The sequence below is a fragment of the Canis lupus genome, chromosome 2 (assembly GCF_011100685.1).
Source record: "Canis lupus familiaris isolate Mischka breed German Shepherd chromosome 2, alternate assembly UU_Cfam_GSD_1.0, whole genome shotgun sequence".
NCBI classification, from domain to species: domain Eukaryota; kingdom Metazoa; phylum Chordata; class Mammalia; order Carnivora; family Canidae; genus Canis; species Canis lupus.
The window spans coordinates 35,684,042-35,704,636 of NC_049223.1; the positions used below are offsets into that span (position 1 = coordinate 35,684,042).

Genomic DNA, 20,595 nt, shown 5'->3' on the forward strand with positions numbered 1-20,595 from the left:
CTGCTGCCATGCTAGGAAACTCCCACTTCTACAACAGCTATTCCATCTACTTCAGATAATCAAAACTTGTTGCCATCTACCATCTGGTGCCAATCATTTCCCATCTAAAAGTCAGACTTGATCCTTTCTGTGATAGCTAGCTGCTGAATCTCTAGTGCTAGGCAACCTGAAAGAACCTTATATGGTACCTCCCTTGATTATCATCTTTACTCCACCTTACCTCCCCTCTTCAAAAAACGAAGGACATTTTACCTTATACATTCTGATCACTTCCATAAGGATGCCATTCAGTCAGATTAAAAGGACAACTGCTCCTTTTATATGTGACTAAAAATAAACTGTAATCCTTGTCTTTGTCCCTTTTTTCCCCTTTAGAGACAGTCTTTGAATTTAAGGATTTTGCTCTCTCTACTTAGGTTCAAATTCAATACTTCTCACAAGTATACCATCTTACCTGGCCTCATAGTCATTTCGGACCAAGAGCAAGTGCTGCAGGATGGACAGGAAGTGTGGCTCTGCCTTTGAATCTTTCACTGTGTTTAAGAGAATCTGGAAGACATCACTGAAGTCAGTGGAAAAGAGGAAGAGGCTAAGGAAAGCATATTTTTTAGAAACCATGTTTAATAGGTGGATTGCCCTACTCTTGGCAAAAGTCACAAAATGCCACTTCTAACAGTCATTTCTCTTATAAACATTACCCAAAATTTTTAGTTCCATAAACTTCCTCAGGCCAAAGGACTGGTGAGTTGGGTGTACTATACATGGAGATAAGAGGATTGCCAGTACTTGGCTTGAAGATAAAGCAGTAGGCAGAAAAGAAAACTGCCTACAAGTCACTTGTGTCAAATAGCAATATGCAGCCAAACTACTCCCTCTGTCAGTCTCAGGGACACTGAGAAGAAAGCAAATTACAAGCCCACTCCCCGACTTGTACATGTTCTCCAAAGGCTAGCTCTATACTTTAGTAAGCTAAGATCTCATGTTCTAGGAGGTTCATGCTCATTTTGATAGTTACTTCCATGCTGAGGAATACTCAGATCACTTTCCTCAATTCTCTGCTTCAAGTTGAGGTAAATAAAGCCGACTGCAATCAAAAGACATCTGCCTTACCTACTGAGAAGATACACAGGCTGATGCCCTGTTCTGAGTCCTCAGGGATCTACACTGAATGTCTCATATGTCTTGAACCCAGTCCATAAAAAGGATATTCCATCTCCATTCGAATGTCATCTAGCCGTCCCTTTAGGTCATAGGAATCTTCTTCTCCTTGTTCATCAAACACATTTAGTTGCACTCTCATATCATCATTTTCAATTTCTCGAAGGTCCTGTCAATGACAAAAGTACAAGTCAGGGAACCCAGAAGTGTCCTATGCTGGCTAGAAACCCAAGCCTTTCAGCCTGGTTCTTAAATTGAAAGCTGAAGTTACACCAGAAATGACAGGACTATCAGAGCAAGCAGGACACAGTGTGGCTGTCCTAACAAAGAGCTGAATCTCACCTGCAACACCTGATGCAGCCCCAGGCGCATCAGTTCACTTCGAATGTGAACTCGGAAGTCAAGTTCTTCTGCTGGTGTGATGAGAGCATTGATCAGCTGTAGGCAGCCCACCTAAAGTGAGAAAATTCAGCAGTATGTCATTGTAGATTCCTAGAGATCCAGATTCCATTTTCTTTACGTGCGTACTGATTGTAATGTAATGTAGAAGATGTAGTACAGGGGCAGCCTGGGTGGCCCAGTGGTTTAGTGCCACCTTCAGCCCAGGGGCTGATTCTGGAGATCCGGGATTGAGTCCCACGTCGGGCTCCCTGCACGGAGCCTGCTTCTCCCTCTGCCTATGTCTCTGCATCTCTCTATCTCTCTGTGTCTCTGTGTCTCTCATGAATAAATAAATAAATAAAATATTAAAAAAAAAAAAAGAAGATGTATTACAAAACTACAAGAACTTTCTGCTAGAGCAGTAAGACCTCATTTGAACCCAGGTCTGGAGAGCTTAGAGGTCTAAATGATTCCAAGGATTTGATGGTATACTTTGTTCTTGGCCTTGGCTTTCCTAGCATATAAATACATAGCATGCCCTTTCCCCCATCTCAAAATAAGGAAAGCTGCTTTTTCTTTGCCTTCTTGGAGAGAAGGATAATCATCTTCCCTTCAGAACAAATCCTGAAATATATACAGGCAAAATTTGTTTCATTGTGCGCTTCACTTTATTGCACTGCTCTATGTAGTGCATTTTTCCTACTAACTGAAGGTCTGTGGCAACCCCATGTCAAGCAAATTTATCAGTGCTGATTTTCCCTTTTTTTAAGATTTTATTTATTTATTCATGAGAGATTGAGAGAGAGAGAGACAGAGAGAGAAAGAAAGGCAGAGACACAGGCAGAGGGAGAAGCAGGCTCCATGCAGGGAGCCTGACGTGGGACTGGATGCCGGGTCTCCAGGATCAGACCCTGGGCTGAAGGTGGCACTAAACTGCTGAGCGACCCAGGCTGCCCCTAGTGCTGATTTTCCAATAGCACTTGCTTACTTCTTGTTTCTGTGTCATATTTTGGTAATTCTCAGAGTATTTAAAACTTTTTCATTATTTTATTTGTTATGGTAATCTGTAATCAGTGATTATGACTTGCTGAAAGCCTGTATGATAGTTACATTTTTAAGCAAAGTAATTAAGGTAGGTAGAGTGTTGTTGTAGACATAATACTACAGCACACATGACTACAGTATAGAGTAAACATAACTTTACATGCATGAAACTGGGAAACCAAAGAATTCATTTAACTCACTTTACTAAGATATTTGTTTTATTGTAGTGTTCTGGAAGCAAACCTGCAGTATCTTCAAGGTATGCCTATAGCTGGGAACTATTCCATGTGTTCTATTAAAAAGTCAAACGAACCTAAGTCCTTCCATCTTGAATTTTATTCTTGGGCCCAGTTTCAGAGGATATACTTGCCTTGAGTGCAATGGAGGTCCCACTTTTTAATCCATCCAACAATGGCTGGAAACGTTCCACCTCATCCATCTCAGCTCTTTCTGTCATCGCTGTCAAAACTCTCTCATTCCTGCCCAGGAGAAAGGAAAGGGAGAGAAATGTCCAGGTGCTCTGACACAGACAGGCACAACCAATAGATTATACAGAGGCACAGATCAGTTAGGAAATAGAACATTATCAAACATCAGACTTCCAACATTATTCTCCTCATCACCTAGGGTAGGGACCAGAATCTACTGAAAACTAAGGACAATCTCCTCAGAAAAATGTATTCCCTAAAACCCTATTCCTAGACTCCTATCTATGGATACCAAATTAAGACACTCATTCTATGGAGCATAAACTGTTTAAGTTTTGGAGGGGTAGTTAATATTACCAGTTTTAAATGCACATAACATTTGGCTTACTTCTAGAAACTTATTCAACATAAATGCATGAATGTGAAAGGAACATATGTACAAACATCATCTGTAATAGTAAAACAACTTATCACCTAAAGCAGGGGCCAGAATCTGCTAAGAAAAAAAAAAAATGTCTACCTAAAAAGTCTAACAATGAGGAAACTTAAATTATGGGATATACATACTATGGAATCCTAAACAGCCACTAAAGATAAGGTAGATCTCTAGGTACCAAAACAGAAAAATGTTCAACACCAATTGCTAAATTAAAAAATTTAAAAAAAAAAAGGGTGAGAGGAAACAAATGATATGATTCAGTTTTTACTAAACCAAACTGCTCCACAACAATAAAAATCTATCCTATGCATGTGATTTGTTTTATAGGTATAAGCCATCTTCCCTTAGTTCTAAGATACCATCTTCAGGAGTGGCAGAAAATATCTTAGAAGCCAGAAATACAATTTGCCTGTACTAGTAAAAAAATCTATGAGACTATACCAAGCCATTAACACTGGTTACCTCTGCAGAAACAGGCTTTACAGAAGGGATGAGGCTGTTAAATTTTATTTTATATGTTTCTATATTGTTTGAGTTAAAAAAATAAAGTTGTATTACTTCTGAATTTAAGAAAAGCAAAGTAAAAGCAACCCCAGTTCTAGGTAACATAGACGTTAATGGAGCTCTAGGAGATGCCCTACAGATTACCCCTCTGATAACCAGAAGTACACTAAGGACAGCACTAAACACCTCATGGTCCTTCTTAAACATTACGATTCACAGTGTTCATGCCTTGGTCTTACCTAGTATTCAAGACAAAGTGGATACCCAAGCAACTCAATTTTCCTCTAGACTAGGGAAGATGATAAAAAAGAGAATGTAGAAGAGCTATAACCCAGTCACATACATGTCCTCCGGCTGCGGTAAGATACAAAGAGCAGAAAGCAGCTTAGCTGCATCAATCATCATGTTGGGAACAGCAGGATCCATGGCTCTGACCAGCAGCAGGATTCCTTCTTCTGCTTCCAGCATGGTCTTAATTCCAAACTGGTAGGACAAGAACAGAGAAGGGAGGCTTAATGATGACAGCATCTAAACTTAGGAACTGTTAGGGGCTGAATGGAGTTCCCCTCTAAATTCTTATGTTGAAGTCCTAACCCCCAATACCTTAGAATATTACCTCATTTGGAAATAGGGTCATTGGTAGATTCAATTGCTTAAGTTACAACAAGGTCTTACTAGAGTAGGATGGACCCTTAATCCAATACGACTGTTGTCCCTATAACATGGAAACGTGTTGACACAGAACATGCACACAAGAATACCTTGTGAACATGAAGGCAGACATTGGGATGAGGTATCAAAAAGCCATGGAATGCCAGAGATTGCAAACAAGCTACCAGAAGCCAAGAGAAAGGCATGGACCATAGTCTCCCTCACAGCCCTTGGAAGGACTCAATCCTAACAACACCCTGATCTTAGATTTAGGGCCTCCAAGAACTATGAGACAATAAATTTCTGTTGTTGAATACACAATGTGTAGTACTTTGTTATAGCAGCCACAGCAAACTAATACAGAGGCAGACCTCTTCCACAGCTAAATAGATAAGAGCATAGATACAACACAATTTTACATTTGATACAACACAATTATAGGTCTTTAAGAATAAAAATCTTTGTTTCTTTTATTTCTTTTAAATGTCCCCTCACATCCAATGAAATAAGTTAACTGTAACAAAATTAAACAATGAGGAAGATAGATCTGCATTCTGGAACAAACAACTGTGAGAGCCTTGAGTTCAAATAAGAAAAGAAAGAAAGGAAGAAAGAAAGCATGCAAGAAAGCAAGAAAGGAAGCCAGGAAGAAAGAAAGGAGTGAAGAAGGAAGGTTGGTAGGTTGATTCTAAGTAGGAACAGTATGGAAAACAAACAAATAAGCAGAGAATAAAATAAACCTTCCAAAATCAATAAATACAGATCAGGAAATTCACAAGCATTAGCAAAACAAAGTATAAAAAAAAGGAAGGACAGTGAGCCTATGTTCTGAAACAGACATCAGAACTGGGAAAAATGGTCCATAGAGACATACCTATGTGGCAATCAAAAAGTCCTAATACTAAAAGGGAAAGCTAGAAGTCTTAAAGCTCATAACCCCAGGCCCTTTTGGAGTTTTCCAATAGAGAAGAAAAAATAGGGTTCATGATGCAGGTTGGAATGAGAATGGGAAAAGTCTCACCTTATTATTCATAAACGCTTTCAAGCAACGGATGATCTCATGCTTGTTACGGCTGTCGTAGCTTCTGTTTGTAGAAGACATAATCAGTGAGTTCCCTTTATTGTATACACCTCTCCCATTTGACTTTTCTGTTTTACAACACAGGTCTTTAGAACATCCCCAACTAGTAGCTGAGTAAATTCTAGCACACAGCAATTTGTCTTGAAGCACTGGCAAAAACAGGTGGTTGAAGAGGGATTGCCACCATCAGATCTTTGGTTAATCTTCTCGTAATCACAGAATTTAGTACAACATTAAAATCTTCTGTTTAATTCCCTAGATTTCTTTCTAAGTGCTAAATCTAATCAGGATAACATCCTATCCATTATTGCTTGTTTCACTACGTCAAAGGTTTTAAGCCTGTTCATTCAGGAAGTATAGGCCTTGTGTTTTGTTTTGGAAAGATCTCAAGAAACAGAGAAGTCACTGTGGGTCAGGCTGACTTCAATGTAGCCTAAGATAGTCCAAGATATCCTGAGAACTATTCCAACCCTAAAGACTGTCAGAAAGGGATGCCTGGGTGGCTCAGTGGTTGAGAGTCTGCCTTTGGCTCAGGGTGTGATCCTAGGGTCCTGGGATCAAGTCCTGCATCGGGCTTCCTATAGGGAGCCTGCTTCTCCCTCTGCCTATGTCTCTGTCTCTCTGTGTCTCTCATGAATAAATAAAATCTTAAGAAAGAAAGAAAGAAAGAAAGAAAAGAAAGAAAAGAAAGAAAGAAAGAACAAAAGAAAGAAAAGAAAAGAAAGAAAGAAAGAAAAGAAAAAGAAAGAGAAGAAAGAAAGTTAGTCCCCAAGAACAGGTCCCAGGGGAGCTCTGAATGAACTCCGAGCCCACTTCCACATCGGGTAAGAACCTTTGCTGCAAGACCCACAGTGTTATGTGGTCCACAGCCTGTGCTATGCACTGTGTTCCTCTTCTCTTTCCTGTGTCTATAATCATCAGTCATCCTCTAGTTGCTCAAAGATAAACCCTGTTCTCAACTAAAAGCATATTCTGGTCCACAACTTCTCATTTTAGTGCCACTTTCTCCCTTAGAGCAGTCAAGTCCCCCACTACCCTTCACTGGGAAGATGTCAAAAGTTCAAAGTCCTCACCCAGCACTTTCCTCTTTCTCATCATGGAGTCGTTTAAGGATGTCCAATAAAGAGGCCAGGCCCTCAGCACCAAATGTTTGCACCCAGCTGTAAGGAATTGAAAGAGACAATGCAATATCAAATCAAATCAATCAGCAATTATTCACCCAAACAAATTCTACCCTGACAGTCTTTCCTCCCAATCGAGAACTCTCATATGCCCTGACTCCTCTGATCTTCAATCCTCATCAGTAAACCTTAACCTTGGGTTCTTACTCTTGTTACCACCTCAGAATCCTTACCTGACGGGGTTGTTGTTGAGGGAGACACGAAGGGACTCCAGGCAGGTGAGCAGAGGCATATCCCGCAAGCCTGACCTCAACTCCTGAATGTACATCATGGCAGACCTAGAGCTCTCCTTCTGGCTCATGCCCTAGATGGGAGCATATGAAGAAATTAGTCAACACTGGACCCAGTCATAAACTGGACTAGCATTAGTCATTACCTTCTGAATATCAAGGAAGACACACATCATACATACCACCAAACTCTATGGAACTGAGAATTTTCCATCCCATTCCCCATATGCACTTCATGAAGACTAAATCAGGCAAAAAGTATGTCAATGACGCTAACTCGAATGAGAGTAAAACATGAGTAGGCTTGTGTGACAGAATAAAGTAAGAGTGATGAAGGCATAAAATGTTTTATAAAATTGGTAAAACAAACAGGTCCAAGATAAGGGCAGTCTCCCATGTCATGGGTACCTGCCCCAGGACTCACAGCCTTAGAGGTGTGCAAGTATTGGGACACCATCTCCCTCTTGATGATAATGTCCTTCTCCCTCAAAGGCTGCTGTTTCTCCTCGTTCAGATTCATATCCAGCTAGTAGACAAAAAAAAGAAAAAAGAAAAAACAAAATTGTATCAAAGTCCTTATAAGTTTTCAGTGTTTAATATTTAGTATACTCAGTAAAGAGTTAAACACATCAAATGCTTACTGAATAAGTAAGTGTTCCTGATCCCTTGAGATTTAATCTATTACATATTGCAGATAATGAAAATTCCTCAGGGATAAATGTTAATGGTTAACATTTTAGCATAAATTCTTACAGACACTTTTATACATTTAATGTTTTTCTTAAATATTAAGATGATAGATGAAAAATTTATTTTTTATTATTGAAAGAAAAGCACATAGAATGTTTTTTGTACTTGGGATGGTCTCTTTTTTTTTTAAGATTTTTATTTATTTTTTTCATGAGACACAGAGAGAGAGAGAGGCAGAGACACAGGCAGAGGGAGGAGTAGGCTCCTCGCAAGGAGACTGATGCGGGACTCTATCCCGGGACCAGGATCACGCCTTGTACAAAAGGCAGACGTTCAACCGCTGAGCCACCCAAACATCCTGTACTTGGGATGATCTTAGAAATCTCTTCTGGATGATGCTGGAGTCCTCAGATCGCATCCTACATCAGGCTCCCTGCATTGAGCCTGCTTCTCCCTCTGCCTGTCCCTGCCTCCCTCTCTCTCTGTGTTTCTCATGAATAAATAAATAAAATCTTAAAAAAAAAAAAAAAGATGAAAAACTCTGATGAAATAAAACTTAAAAAGAACATTAGTACAAGAGACCTTATCTGGAATTGTGATTTGAATGAACAGTTTTTTAAAAATGACCCAACTGAAAAAAAAAAAAAAAAAAAAAAAAAAAAGACCCAACTGGTGAAATCTGAATGCTGGCCATGATAGGCAATTCTATTAAAGAATTACTGGTTCAAAAAAAAAAAAAACTTATAATGTTCATTGTATGTTCATCTTTGCATTTTGTCAAGTTTTTAGTATATTAAAATAGTTATAATTTCAAAAAATAAAAATAAAAAATAAAGAATTACTGGGGGATCCCTGGGTGGCGCAGTGGTTTGGCGCCTGCCTTTGGCCCAGGGCGTGATCCTGGAGACCCGGGATCAAATCCCACATCGGGCTCCCAGTGCATGGAGCTTGCTTCTCCCTCTGCCCGTGTCTCTGCCCCTCTCTCTCTCTCTGTGTGTGACTATCATAAATTTAAAAAAATAAATAAAAAATAATAAAGAATTACTGGTTTTCAAGAATTAAAGATTTCTGGCTTCTTTAGAAAAATAAAAATACCTGACACTATTGGGCTAGCACTTCCAACTGGAGTGCTACAAAAGCTATTGGCACTGAATCACAGTTGGCCTTCCTAACAGAAAGGCCCAAAGTTCTTCTGCATTTGGCCACAGTCTCCTCTTCTTTTCATCTGCTATCTGGCCTTATTCCTGCCGCCTCCCTGGCCCTAAAGACACATACATTTGCAATCCAAGTCCAAGGGATGGTCTTAGTTCTTACAGTACTTGGACTGAGAGAAAAACTGAAAGCTGTAGTGAAAAAAAAAATAATAATAGTACTGGCTTAGTGTTTACTACATACCAGGTCCAGCGTTAAGAATTCTTATCCCAAAAAAAAAAAAAAAAAAAGAATTCTTATCCCAGGGCAGCCTGGGTGGCTCAGCGGTTTAGCGCCACCTTTAGCCCAGGGCGTGATCCTGGGGACCCGGGATGGAGTCCCATGTCAGGCTTCCTGAATGGAGCCTGTTTCTCCCTCTGTGTCTCTGCCTCTCTGTGTGTGTGTGTGTGTGTGTATTTACTCTCATGAGTAAATAAAATCTAAAAAAAAAAAAAAAAATCCCATGCTTTTAATTAAGTTAGGCCTGCTGCTAGTCTCTGTTTGCATCTGAAACTATTCAGGCAACATACAGGTCTTATGAAGCTTTGGAACCATGTACTCCAAACTTTACAAGACTTAGCACTACAGCACATTCACTGAGGGCCCTGCTCACTCAATGTCCCTCACTGAGGACAGGAAAGCCACAATGAGTACTTCATTACTCAACTGACTTTGGCCACAATCTTCAAAGATCTTCTAGGAATTATAGCATCAGAATTTTCTTTTCAGATTTACCACTAAATAAAAGTGCCTTTCCATTCCTCAGTCTCTTTTTGCATAAAATTCATGGCTAATGCTCTAAAACTTTATCTACCCTGGCTAACCCAAAGGTGGTCTCCACACTACCACATGAGTTGGTCCACTCACTTTATGTCTTTGTAACTAACATACTGCTGTGCAGAAGGACATTAACAAAGTGGTCACTGATCAGGTATTTCCAAGCCTAACTCATCGATTGCTTTGGAAGGTTCTGAGAACCAATATCACCATTTCGAGTTACAGAAAGTCAAAGTTATGACAAATGGCAAGTATCACAGTGAAGGAAATTTGCTAGAAATTTGCTATGGACAGGTGGGTGTATATTTAGCCACTTTGTTAATAGGATTATTAAGTTCTCTGTTAAGCCTGAAATTCTTCATAATTAAGAGCCAATTAAGGGGGATCATGCCCAAAAGAGTGCCCACCACGCCCACAAATGCATTTTCAGAAAAAAAAAAAAAAAGGAATATTTTGAGGTGGGGAAACTTACCAGCATCTGTTCAAAGAGTACTAGAACTTGCTCATCTGGAACGTCTTGCAATGACTGTGCTGTGGGGTCATCCCCATATGATGCAGAGGAATTTCTATGAGCAGAATTGGGCTTTTCCTTCTCCTTCTTAATTCTCATGCTGGTAAATCTCTCCAGCTGAGAAAGAGAAAAAAGTATTAGCAGCGATCCATTTTCATTTGCACAACAAACCACACATGAAGTAGCCAATTTTCGAACTTCTTATTTGTGCATGGTTCCTCTGGTTTGTGGGCACTTCAAGTCTTCTGACATAAAAACAAGAAATCTCTCATCCAATTTAGTACACTGACTCTGTACTCTCATCTTCATCCAAAGATAAGAGGACTAAAGTATTAGGATTTGAAACCTCTCTACAAAGAGAAAACTTTGTTCTTGAGCTCTCCTGCCATTTCTAAGTCTTCCAGCAATACAGAACTGAAAACACCTCATGTATAGAATTATCTGAATAAAATGCCATTTCTTTCCCTCAGAGGATCCCTCCCTTCCAGAGGTTGAGTATGACCATAGAATTTAGTAGATGTAAGTTATGCAGAATAAACAAATGCCTTAAAACCAGGAACCATTATTTTTCTTTCTTCTGATACTCTAAAACCCATTATGCAGGCAGCAAAAGTTCAATATACAGTCTTCAAAATCCCTTCTGCAAAGAATACAGTGTACTTCAGAGGTATATATGCCACCACCTCTGTGCTAACCAAAGATTCATGAACCATTCCCCAAACCTCAAGTACAGATGCTCAAAACAAAGAGCCACCAATAAGCTGCAGCTTGTTAGCTCCACCTGTTTGAAAATGACAGTATCTTCAAGCACTGTGGGACTTTAAGTGATAGAAGTAGTATTCAGACTGCAAGTCAGTTATGAGTTTAAAGAACATGCCTACCCTTGGAAGCCAATGATATCCCAGGGGAATGCATGCAATGGGCCAAACACAGAGCAAAGAGTTAGGAAAAAGCTTTGGGAGGTTCTGAGAATAGAACCAATATCACCATTTCGAGTTACAGAAAGTCAAAGTTATGACAAATAGTAAGTATCACAATGAAGGAAATTTGCTAGAACATGCACATACTTAAAATTTCCTTACCTCATCTGCCATGAGCCGCTTCAGAGTCTAGGACACAGGAAAAAAGGAGGGAGAAGGAAGAAAAGATAGATCAGTGAAATTCCAGGGAACCTCCCAAACACCTGATGGGTTGGGGGGAAAAAAGAGTAAGTTGAAAGGATCTAAGCTACTTTCTACAAGCTAGAAGATTTCAGCAAACTATTCCTTAGCACATTCTCTTGTGTAAGGGGCATGAAGGAGTTTTAAGGTCACTAACATATGACTCTTTAGTGGGCAAAACAAGTAGAGAACTGCAAAGACTCTAAATCTGATGACCAATATGCCTATGAAACATGTTCAACTTCATTAGTAAATAAGGAAATGCTAACTAAAACCACAATGAGATATCGCTTCACACTCTCAGGACTGGCAAACATTTTCAGGTCTCTCTGGTTGTAGATCAGCAGGAACTCTCATACGCTATCAGTGGTAATGTAAAGTGCAATGGCCACTTTGGAAAATAGCATGACGTTATCTAATAAAGTTAAATACATATATATACACAACTCAACACATTAATTTCTATAAATCTACCCTGCAGAAACTTGCATGTATGTACCAGGATGTATACATAACAAGAATGTTTGCAGCAATACTCTAATATCTAAAACAGAAAACAATCCAAAGAGTCATCAAGAATAGAATAGATAACCTGGTACCATACAATGGGTAACAATTAATTACACAGAGAAATTAAATGGACTTACAGCTACTCCAAGAGCATTAAAACTAAATTGTTATTTCAGGGCAGCCCAGGTGGCTCAGTGGTTTAGCACTGACTTCCGCCCAGGGTGTGATCCTGGAGACCCAGGATCGAGTCCCACGTCCGGCTCCCTGCATGGAGCCTGCTTCTCCCTCTGCCTGTCTCTGCCCCTCTCTCTCTGTCTCTGTCTCCCATGAATAAATAAATAAAATCTTTAAAATAAATGTGTTATTTCATTTATATATCAACTATATTATTTAGGATATAAAATTATAAGCGGAATGATTATCACAAATGTCAAAACCGTGTTGTGACTGCAGGTGACAGAGGGGCTTCTAAAGGACTCACATGTTCTATTTCTTGACATGGATGATGGCTACATGGGTGTTTGGTTTCATAGTTCTATGTTCTCTTCTGTATACATGCTGTACTTAAAAAGAAAATGAGCAGGGATGGTAAGTAGGAATCCTCTGTCCTAATACTTAATTTTAAGTCATATTTCCTTCTGCTAATGTTTTACAAGATTATATATAGTAAATACCTCTTGACTAACTTCCTCAACTAATGAAAAACTAGCTCTGACCCTGCCACAAAGCTACTTTAACTAACCTTTTTATGGACAAGAAAACTCTCTACCATTATGTTCACATTCCCCATGTCAGAGTTCAGTTACATTTGGTGTGAACTATAAATCTTAACTCCCCCTCCACGGTCTGGAAGAGGCCAAGCTTCCACCGACTGAGGGCTAATCAGATACCTAAAGCTGTAAGAACCTTGCTCAGCATCAACAGAATTTAAAGCTACGTTGTGTGTGCTACTCACTGGGGAATGCAGGGAGAAGGATAGTGAGGCAGACAGTAACACCGAAGGGGACTAACGGGTCCTTTTGTCACAACCCCTTAGGGGATACAGGCTACAAAAAGGATGAGTACATACAATTTAACCACTGCCAAGGTCAAGCTTATTTGCACTGAAAGCAACTGCTTCCAGAAGCTTGTCCTCCAAACTCAAAATGTTCATTCAGAATCAAGCAACAACCCTAACAACTCTGGGATGGATGTAACATAGGAACAGAAGTTGAGGCTAATGAATCAGTGCCAGATAGATTGCTCACAGCTGCAGGCTAAGTTAAACAAGGAACCAAGGTTCCTTCTGCCTACAGACTTTCATTTCTATCCATTTCATTTCTACTACCACTACATAAGCTTATGCCATTATTATCTCCGCTTGACTTAACTGCAACAGCTTCCTAACTGATCTTGATGCCTCCAGTCCTGTCGACCCCACACTAAATCCATTCTCCATAACATATCCAAGAGTAATCTTTCTAAAATGCCATACTGTCCACGGTTATTTTCTCATTTAAAATCTTTTAATGGCTCCCTATTGCCCTCAGGTTAAAATCCAAATTCTCTAGTGTGGTCTAGGACATTCCTGGCTTCTTTCCCTTGATTCATCCCTCACAAACCCTCTACCTCAAACTTTATCTTCTGGGCATCCTGAATCAGTTGCAGGTCCAAAAACAGTTCATGCCACCCCAGACTTTCCCTAGGCTGCTCCTTCCCTCAAGCGAGACTGTGCTTTCAAGGCTAACTCCAACAGGCCCTGCATGATGATACCAACTCTAATTGGAGAAGTGCTTCTTCTCCTTATGTTTCCACAATAATAGGTACTTGCCTGTCTCATAGCCCTAGTTGTGGATTACAGTTGTTCTTGACTGTGACTCTTCTATCCTCTTCCAGACTAAGTTCTTTCCGGGCAGAGCCTGAGACTTAGTCATTATATTTCCTATGGACAGATACCACAGTCTGGGGCTGCTTTCCTAAAATACCAAGTCCTGAAGAAGCTCTCAAACCTATTCATTGTTTCAATGAAGAAAACTGAAGCCTAGACAGGTAGAATAAATCACTGAGGTCACATGATCAGGAAAAGGCTGGGTATGAACTCTAGGCTCCAGAAGCCAAAGCCTAAAATCTTTGCATTCCCCAAATTCTTCTGCCTTGTTTCCATTTAATACTGACTAACTCTTGCCTTTAGAAACAAAAGTGAATATACTTTTCACAAGAAGAAGATACCACATTCCCTTGTTTCTCTTGGTGCATTATTAGAAACAGATTTAATTACTTTTAAAAAAAGTACCCCAGGGACGCCTGGGTGGCTCTGTGGTTGAGTGTCTGCCTTTGGCTCAGGGCAGATCCCGGTCCAGGGATCGAGTCCCACAAGTCCCACATCGGGCTCCTGTTAGGAGCCTGTTTCTCCCTCTGTCTATGTATCTCCTTCTGTGTCTTTCAGGAATAAATAAATAAATTCTTTTTTAAAAACTGTTAAAAAAAAAAAAAGTATCCCAATTAGCACTCTGTTTAAGGACAGCAAAAATGATGCATGCAGGATCAAAGTTGCACTTCCCCAAAATGTCCAACAGAGGGAAGCAACTACCAGCAAAGCAAATCCTCCTTTAGTCAAAATTCTGTTTCAGAACCCAACAGAACACCCCAACAGCAAACTCAATTCAATTACTGAAATGTAACCTGTTACTACAGTGTATTGAGGGTGTATTGTCTACTCACTATTATGTTTTCTTTACAGATCCTCTACACTGTGCTTGCAAACAGTAAGGTTTACTCAGTGTTTTAATTATATCATTAGTTGTGCTGTGGTTTCTCTGAGATACAGAACAAGAAATTCCCAGATCATAAAAAGTATAAATGACTAAAACTAGTGGGGTCCAGGAAGATAAAGCTACTAGAGCTGTATTTGTGCTTTACACTACACCTCGATGTCCAAGTTTTTGTCTTTAAGTTCTCTAATTGCCCCACCTGTCTCAATGTTTTTTTTTTTTTTTTAAAGATTTATTTATTTATTTATGATAGAGAGAGAGAGGCAGAGACACAGGAGGAGGGAGAAGCAGGCTCCATGCCAGGAGCCCGACGTGGGACTCGATCCCAGGACTCCAGGATCACGCCCTGGGCCAAAGGCAGGCACCAAACCGCTGAGCCACCCAGGGATCCCCTCTTAATGGTTTTATTCTCACCATTCTCCTTGCCTGCAGTCAATTCCCCAAACCAAACCCTTACTCTCTTAACCTGTTGGCATGAAATACTTCATCTTCCTGTCCGTCCTACAGAGTCTTACTAAAATTTTTAACTACAAATAAAGATATTAAAAGAAACATAGATACTAAATAAGATCTTTTTAAAATATCAAAATCTGCTCACAAACACAGATTAATAGGAACTACTAGATAAAGGACACTAGACTGAACAAAGCACCTAATTTTTTCCCCTCTTGAAACCCTTCTAAATCTACAGAAAAAGATTTCTTGGAAAGAAAACAATGATGGAAGGAAAGAGCCTACAAGGTTGGGAAGAGCAAGAAAAGCACAATTGCAACCAAATTTTGAAGCTAGGGAAAAAATAAACTAGAGATAAACCTAAAGACCTAAGAGGGCAGCCCCCGTGGCACAGCAGTTTAGTGCCGCCTGCAGCCCAGGGCGTGATCCTGGAGACCCTAGATCGAGTCCCACGTCGGGCTCCCTACATGGAGCCTGTTCTCCCTCCGCCTGTGTCTCTGCGCCTCTCTCTCTCTCTCTGAATAAATAAAATCTTTAAAAAATAAAAATAAAAGACCTAAGAAAGCTGAGTCCTAAACCAGAAGTAGGAAAAGACAATAAGCAATTGTAATTATATTTAACCATCCTCAAAAGGCTGAAGAATTAACAACATGAGGTACCTGGAGACTGGAAGGAGGGGGAGCCTAAAAATAAGCAGATTGGTTGGAAGCTGTTTAAGAAGCATTTTGGTCTGTAGATCCTTCCAATCCCAATTCCCCCAGCTGTCCTCCTGGCCCATACAAGTGAGACAGTACCCTCCCTTACTCCAACAGAAGTCTGCAAGTTTATTCTTACAGGGTCTCTGAATTGGGAGATGCCAGGCACAATTGTGGGTAGGAATCTTATACCTAAATCTAGGCATAATAGATACTGAGACACCTAGCACCTTTCCCATATAGTTTCTGAGAACTCCAGCAGCCTGAGTGGCCATTAGCCCTGAGGCAGAAAATTAGAAGACTTCTCAGGGGAAATGAAAAATGACCTAAAACTCCTGACACAGTCCAAGTAGATCACCTTGGGAATTCTGCAGTACAATATGGAAGCTACCAGCCACACGTATTAATTGAGCACTTTTAATGTTGCTAGTATGCCTGAGGGAAGAATTTTAAATTGTATTTAATTTTAAATAAATTTAAATTGAAAAACTAATATATTATTGTTAAAATTAAGTATGTTTGGAATATCCTGGGTATGTGAATCTCTTTTCACCTGTAAATTTTATGAAGTCTAAATATACTTCAACTTGGGGCACCTGAGTGGCCCAGTCAGGTAAGCATCCAACTCTTGGTTCTGGCTCAGGGCATGATCTCAGGGTTATAAGATCAAGCACCATACAGGGCTCTGTGCTCAGGGTCCAGTTGGCTTGTCCTTCTCTCTCCTCCACTGCCCCTCCTCAACTCCCCACCCAATCCCCACACCCCTATGCACTCACACTCTCTTTAAAATAAATAAATAAATAAATAAATAAATAAATAAATAAATAATAAAATTTTTAAATGTATCTCAACTATTTATTATGAAAACTTAGTATATAAATTGAAATGTGCTGTAAATGTAAAATATACACAGGAGTCCAACAACTTAATATGAAAAACAGAATATAAGGGCACCTAAGTAGCTCAGTCAGTTAAATGACTGCCTTCGGCTAAGGTCATGATCCCAGTGTCCTCGGATCGTCCTGGGACCAAGTCCCGCATCCAGCTCCCTGTTCCAGCCTGCTTCTCCCTCACTCTGCCACTCCTCCTGCTTGTTCTCTCTCTCTCTGTGTCAAATAAATAAAACATTTAAAAAAGCAAAATATAAGACATTAATACTTTGGGACACCTGGGTGGCTCAGTGATTGAGCATCTGCCTTCAGCTCAGGGCATAATCACGGCGTCCTGGGATCGAGTCCCACATCAGGCTCCCTGCATGGAGCCTGCTTCTTCCTCTGCCTATGTCTCTGCCTCTCTCTGGGTCTCTCATGAATAAATAAATAAAATCTTTTAAAAAAAAACATTAATACTTTTATATTTATTACATACTAAAATCTTTTTATATGCTGATTACCTAATTAATATTATTTAAATTAATTTCACATGTTTCTTTTTGCCTTTTTCTGTGGCTGCCAGAAAAATCATAGATTGCATATGGGACTCATATCTCTATTGTACAGGTCTGTTCTATAGTAAACTGCACAGTTAACAATCTTAACCTGTGCATCAAGAGTTTCCAATCAGTTTGTTAGTCCCTCATTTTTCTTTTTTTTAAAGTAGGCTCCATGCCCAGCGTGGCATCCAACACAGGGCTTGAACTTGTGACCCTGAGATCAAGAGCCAAACGCTTAACCAACTGAGCCATGCAGGCACCTCTGTCAGTCCCTCATTCTTAAACATTAGCAGACAAGCCAGGTTATCAGACATTTGAGAAAAGCCACTAATATACGACATAGAAAAAACACAAAGACAACTTATCAGACTATGCAAAAAGATGTTCAAAATCACTAATTCCAGAAAAGAGAACATAATGCCACTTTAAAAAGAAACATTCAGAAGAAAAAGAACCCACAGAAGTAGAAAATATGAGAACAGAAACTCAAGAGAAAGCTCAATAGAAGGACTAGATTAAAATTGAGGAAATCTCCCAAAAAGCAGAGAAAAACCCCAGAGATGGAAAAATAAGAGAGAAAAGATAAGCAAAGATAAGATCAGTTTGGAAGGCTCAATACACAATAGGAGATAACAGGGGAGCAAGTTACCAATGAAAAAAATTCAAGAATATTTCCCAGTACCAAAGGATAAATCTCCAGCACAAAGGATAAACATAGACCACAAAGGCATATTACGGCAAAATTTCAATACAATGAATACAAAGAATATTCTACAAGATCCGAGAGAAGGGAGAAAAAAATGGTCATATACAAAGTAATAAGAACAGATTTGGGTTTTTTAACAATATACCAAAAGCTAGATGATAATGGAATAAGGCCTTTAAAAATACGAAGAAAAGTAATTTCAATTTTTTTTTAAATTTTTTATTTATTTATGATAGTCACAGAGAGAGAGAGAGAGAGAGAGGCAGAGACATAGGCAGAGGGAGAAGCAGGCTCCATGCACCGGGAGCCCGATGTGGGATTCGATCCCGGGTCTCCAGGATCGCGCCCTGGGCCAAAGGCAGGCGCCAAACCGCTGCGCCACCCAGGGATCCCAAGAAAAGTAATTTCAAATCTAGAATTCTATATTCAACAAATCAATCAAATATTGGGTTCAGAATAGACATTTTCAGAAATAAGCTTTCAAAAAATTTATCACCAGGCATCTCAGAAAGCTATTGTAGGATATGCTCCACCAAAATGAGGGACCAAACCAAGGATGTAAAGGACTTGAAAGAAGGGCAACAGGAGACTTAAACCATAAAAGAGGTAAAGGAAATTTCTAGGGCAAAGATTCCAGACAACTGTTCTCTGCCAGACAGCACAATTTAAAGAGGACTATGACTCTTTAAGGAACCTCCACACAGTTTTCCAGAGTGGCTGCACCAGTTCACATTCCCACCAACAGTGCAAGAGGGTTCCCTTTTCTCTGCATCCTCTCCAACATTTGTGGTTTCCTGCCTTGTTAATTTTCCCCATTCTCACTGGTGTGAGGTGGGATCTCATTGTGGTTTTGATTTGTATTTCCCTGATGGCAAGTGATGCAGAGCATTTTCTCATGTGAGTGTTGGCCATGTCTATGTCTTCCTTTGTGAGATTTCTGTTCATGTCTTTTGCCCATTTCATGATTGGATTGTTTGTTTCTTTGGTGTTGAGTTTAATAAGTTCTTTATAGATTTTGGAAAATAGCCCTTTATCTGATACGTCATTTGCAAATGTCTTCTCTCATTCTGTAGGTTGTCTTTTAGTTTTGTTGACTGTATCCTTTGCTGTGCAAAAGCTTCTTATCTTGATGAAGTCCCAATAGTTCATTTTTGCTTTTGTTTCTTTTGCCTTCGTGGATGTATCTTGCAAGAAGTTACTGTGGCCGATGTGGTTTATGTATACAATGGAATATTACTCAGCCATTAGAAATGACAAATACCCACCATTTGCTTCGATGTAGATGGAACTGGAGGGTATCATGCTGAGTGAAATAAGTCAATTGGAGAAGGACAAACATTATATGGTCTCATTCATTTGGGGAATATAAATAATAGTGAAAGGGAATAGAAGAGAAGGGAGAAGAAATGGGTAGGAAATACCAGAAAGGGAGACAGAACATGAAGACTCCTAACTCTGGGAAACGAACTAGGGGTGATGGAAAGGGAGGAGGGCGGGGGGTGGGGGTGAATGGGTGACGGGCACTGAGGGGGGCACTTGACGGGATGAGCACTGGGTGTTATTCTGTATGTTGGCAAATTGAACACCAATAAAAAATAAATTTATTATTAAAAAATAAAATAAAATAATAAATTAAAAAAAAATAAAATAAAATAAAATAAAATAAAATAAAATAAAATAAATAAAATAAAATAAAATAAAATAGGACTATGAGACCTGAGCCTAAGCCTCCAAGACTGTCATCACCATCATTCACTTTTGTTCTGGGCTTTTAAACTGACAATACCTGGTGAACCTGACCCAGTTTTTTGGCTTATTGGTACCATATGTTAATAATTTCTTCCCTTCCTTTCTTACTCTACTGCCCAGACTGCAAGGACACTCATTCCACCCTACAGTTTTTCTACTCTGACTTATCCAGAAGAACTAAGATTGGTCACAATAAGCTTAGAAAAAGAAAATACAAAGCAGTGTACTCCTCTGACCATATTCTTGTTGGATGTCTAATATTTGATCATCACTGCAACTTTGCCAGGTGCACAAGTATGATGAGCTCTGTGCTTCCCAGGTTTGGCCCAGATACCCTCAGAAAAAGCCCTTGTAAACACTCAGAGAATCTAAAGTCAGTCTCTGTATCTTCTTCTGGGAGCTTCCATCTAAGAGTGGCAATACTGTCATTTACACATTAGAGTAGATTTTTACTTATTACTTAATTTTTAAAATAGCATTTCATTTATATATGCAAACAATTATTGACAAGAAGCTTTAAGGAAAAAAAGGGGGGGGGGGACCCAAAATGGAGTCACTTGTGCTAAATCCCATATCAGCAAGCTAAGGCTTAATATCTAACCTAACTGCGATTTCAACCTCATCCAAGAATGTAACCTTTAACCAATTAATTTAGAATTATGTGATCAGCACTAGTGAGATAATATGCATCATACCCCAAACTAAGGTGACCTTGCCTGAAACAATCTATTATTTGTTAAACACTTGCTTTTCCACCACCTTCTTCCATTTTGTACAGCTCCTCAGACCTCCTGATTTGCCAGATAGGATGCTGCCCAATTCAAGAATGGTTGAATAAAGCCAATATGATCTTCAAATTTACTCAGTTAAATTT

At 39.5% G+C, this 20,595-nt stretch overlaps 1 protein-coding gene across 3 annotated transcripts in view; it reads right to left on the reverse strand.

Annotated features, from left to right (window-relative positions):
• Positions 1–20,595, reverse strand: part of DIAPH1 (diaphanous related formin 1) — a 97,613-nt gene that overhangs the window by 52,754 nt on the left and 24,264 nt on the right. For 2 of the 3 annotated variants that reach the window (XM_038530398.1, XM_038530400.1), the window contains exons 2-12: positions 11,349–11,375; positions 10,228–10,383; positions 7,522–7,623; positions 7,041–7,171; positions 6,760–6,846; positions 5,627–5,690; positions 4,298–4,437; positions 2,954–3,062; positions 1,501–1,611; positions 1,209–1,327; positions 455–571 (exon numbers count right to left, since the gene is read on the reverse strand). In XM_038530398.1, coding sequence (XP_038386326.1) covers positions 455–571; positions 1,209–1,327; positions 1,501–1,611; positions 2,954–3,062; positions 4,298–4,437; positions 5,627–5,690; positions 6,760–6,846; positions 7,041–7,171; positions 7,522–7,623; positions 10,228–10,383; positions 11,349–11,375 — 1,163 coding nt within the window. The remainder of the gene's footprint in view (positions 1–454; positions 572–1,208; positions 1,328–1,500; positions 1,612–2,953; positions 3,063–4,297; positions 4,438–5,626; positions 5,691–6,759; positions 6,847–7,040; positions 7,172–7,521; positions 7,624–10,227; positions 10,384–11,348; positions 11,376–20,595) is intronic. The other variant, XM_038530399.1, reaches the window with a different exon arrangement.